The 3,271-nt window shown below is 46.8% G+C and overlaps 1 protein-coding gene across 3 annotated transcripts; it reads right to left on the minus strand.

The window, feature by feature from the left end:
- Window positions 1–328: 328 nt before the first annotated feature.
- LOC102499621 (MORF4 family-associated protein 1) lies at window positions 329–2,220 on the minus strand. Of its 3 annotated transcripts, none has more exons than XR_001370758.1 (2): window positions 1,771–2,220; window positions 329–1,307 (listed from the first exon to the last, which is right to left on the minus strand). XR_001370758.1 is itself a non-coding variant. In XM_006153656.2 (2 exons), the coding sequence occupies exon 1, from the start codon at window positions 2,203–2,205 to the stop codon at window positions 1,822–1,824; it is 384 nt and encodes a 127-aa protein (XP_006153718.1). In that variant the 5' UTR covers window positions 2,206–2,220; the 3' UTR covers window positions 329–1,307; window positions 1,804–1,821. The 3 variants fall into 3 exon arrangements, 2 of the variants coding, with proteins under 2 accessions (XP_006153718.1, XP_006153717.1); XM_006153656.2 differs by having other exon boundaries at window positions 1,804–2,220; XM_006153655.3 differs by having other exon boundaries at window positions 334–1,307; window positions 1,809–2,220.
- Window positions 2,221–3,271: the final 1,051 nt, after the last annotated feature.

Here is a 3,271-nt window from a genome sequence, read left to right on the forward strand (position 1 = left end):
CACCATCTACATGTTGTCTCCCATCTCACTAAAATTTAATTTTATCACTACATTCCCAATACAAGGACTAGAATATTCCAGTTTGAAAGACTCAAATGTACTTTGGCTCTCTGAAGGAAGGGACCTGGACCCTAGCCTTACGCTAGGTTCCTTCCCACATTAAGAATTGGTTATGTTCTTTCCTCATCCAGTTCGCATAATAGCATGCAGGGATAAAGTCTGATTAGAGGATTACTAAGAGTCTCAGAAACTGTAAGACGTGCACCCCCATTGGACAATGAGGACAATCAAGGAGAAAAACTTTGTTCTCTTAATAACATTTTAGATCTTTTGTCTTTTCAAGCAAATGAATACTTTTATTAACACTTTTATTTTAAACATGGTAGGGTTTTGACCTCAAATACTTGTCAGGTCTGCTACTCAAATATACTTATAGCTGGACAACATATGAACCTTGGAATTGCCTCTTCCCTGTCCAGTTTAGGATCTGGACATGCTTTCCTTCCCCAACCCCTCAAAGGCCTTTGCAAATATCTTTCATTTTATGTTCAGAATCCCCTGAAATGCACAAGGGTATTACATCAACTTGTACAGAATACCAAGATCACCTATTCTAGGTTCCATGTCACATAAAGCTGAGTTAGGTTGTCCAAACACTCACCAAACAGGTTACATCAGATAATGTACCATGTAAAATTTAAGTTTTGAACAAAATACATCTCTCCTCCTTTGGTCTCACACAGAAATTAAAGTCCCTAAATACAAACAATACTATCTTCCACCCCGTCTCCTGATTCATCAGTCCAGATCAGTCCCATCAACATTCCCAGTTGAAGTCTGGTCCCTTCTTCAGCAGTTGCTGCATGGAGTTGTCTTCTTGAATTAATGCAGCTCCTTCAACCCGTTCAGAGCTGGAGAACTCCAACTCTGAGTCTCATGTGTCAAACACAGACCCAAAGTTCCAGGGAGCTATCAGGTTACACAAGAAAGAGCAAAGCACCTCAAAATTTAGAAATAACAACCAAAGTCCAGGAACAAATGTGACTGCTGCAATAGCTTACAATCTAGGCTCTAATTCCTGTGAGAGCATTTTTTTTCCCAAATAAAAGTTGCTTTCCCAAACAAAAACACCTAACAATCAAAACTCATATTGAGGTCATCAACCACAGACCATAGCAGAAACGTAGTGTAAGTGAGGACAGAGTGTAGACAGAAGAAAAAAGAGAAAACAAAAGGCTCTCTGGTTTCAGCTTCTCCAGGGTGTCAGCCAATCTCCATCAGTTGACCAGAACTCATTGGCTGTAAACCTAAGGCACAATTGGGAGAAATTCATCATTAAAAGGTTAATCTCAAGGGAAAAACAAACCAAAAGCCCTCACAAATTCAACCAGGCAAGACGCCCCCGCTCGTGGATGCCATCTGACTCATTCCATTCTATTAGGAAAATACGGAATTGTCCAATCGCCTTTCCTCTAGTAATTCTCTACTGCTGGATGGCCTGTGTTGTCTTTGTCTCGTTAGCGACTTCCAGCTACAATCATCCCACTGACTGCAATGTTAGGTTAAAATCAAAACGTGTACTAAAGCCCCAAACACGAGAACCTTCTTTTTTCAAATTACCAACGTGAAAAGCAATTTACATGCCATCCACGAATACATGCCAAGTTAAAACCTGGGCAAGCCTTTATTTTCCCTCCCCCCACCTCCGATCCCGAGTAGATCTTTAGTAAATAATTTCCCTCGAGGATCAACCAAGTTTCCAGCAACTACCAGACTTCGGGCCAGCTCGCGCTGGTTTCCGACCTCACCGCCGATCCTGCTTCAAGACGACTCGCTCTTCTCTATCCGCCGGACCAGCTCGACCAACATCTCTGCCATCTTCGCGATCTCCTTGGCCTTCTCCTCGGCCTTCTCGCACCTTTTCGTCACCCTGCCCTCGCCTCCATCATTTGGGTTCTGAAGATGATTGAGGGCGCTCTCCTCCGAGGCCTCCACCTGCGTCTTGATCTGGATGAGCATATTGTCCATCTCCCACAACTTGCTCCGGTTCCGCATGTACGCCCGCCCGTGCTCGCGGGTCAGAGACGCGATGTCCTCCCGCATCTCGTTGATGACGGGCAGCAGAAACTGCTCGAAATCCTCCTCGGGCTCCAGCACCTCCACCTCCTGCGGTGCCTCCACCTCGTCGACGTCCAGGGGCCTCATTTTGTCCTGCCAGCCAGCCCTGGGCGTGTTTGCGGCCCTTTCACGACACGGCCGGACCCCCTTTACGGTCGTCCTTCTGGGAGGACCGAGGCGCCCCCTTTTTTTTTTTTTTTTTTAAACTTTTCTCCTCAGAGAAGCACGTAAAGAAGCGACTTACGAGCACAGAAGCGCCGAACAAAATGGAGTCGTGGCCGTCAACCAGAACTCTGTGCGTTGCGGCCCCTTTCACGACAGGACCGTGCCTCTTTACGGTCGCGTGGCGAGGCGCGGGCGCGCGCACGTGAGCGAAGGCCGCCGCGGGGGCGAGCCCACCGTGCCCTCGGGGGCGCGCTCCGGAGTATTCTCGCTTTCCCTGCACGTTTGAGCTCTGGTCCTGTTCTTCCCTGGTTTTGGGGGATGTTGCTTCTGGTGTTGGCCACTTTTAGAGGTTTCTAGGGTACGGGATTTTACTTTTTAAAAAGGTTTTCCTGGGACGGCAGGTGGCGTGGTGGTTAAAGACGCTGGACTCCTACGTGGCCGATGGCAGTTTGAGTCCCGAACCTGGCGGCTTGCTTTCTCACTTTCTCTCCCTGTCAAATTAAATAATAATAATAATAATAACAACAATAATAATAATAAAGCTGAATGAAATAATTCTTTAAAAGAAATAAAAGGGTTTTCTACTGAAGAGCATCTCCGTCATCATATAGGCAAAGGCTGTGACATGCCAGGGCTAGTGCTTTTTGCTCTTTCCTCTTAAGTGCAGAAACCTGAGTCTTTCAGCCGTAGGCACATGCGTCTGGCATGAGTTTAAGCCACCGGGTCTGGGACTCGAACCGCAGTCGACTACTACATGGGAGTTCAGCGACGTAGCCATTACGCTAACTGTTGGTCCCTTAATTTACCTTTTTTCTGGTGTTACAGTCTGAGTTTCTTTTCACCCGCTGACTGGCCTGGCCTGCTCATCCCAAGGCTCCAGTAGATGCAAAGCTGTCCTTCAGCTCGCTGCAGCTCTACTTGGTTGAGCGCTAGAGGTTGGCACAAGTAGTAAACTTGCATTAACAGTCACTCCCTGCAGTTTTTTGTT

The sequence above is a fragment of the Tupaia chinensis genome, unplaced genomic scaffold (genome assembly GCF_000334495.1).
Source record: "Tupaia chinensis unplaced genomic scaffold, TupChi_1.0 Scaffold000384_1, whole genome shotgun sequence".
In the NCBI taxonomy this organism is placed as follows: Eukaryota; Metazoa; Chordata; class Mammalia; order Scandentia; family Tupaiidae; genus Tupaia; species Tupaia belangeri.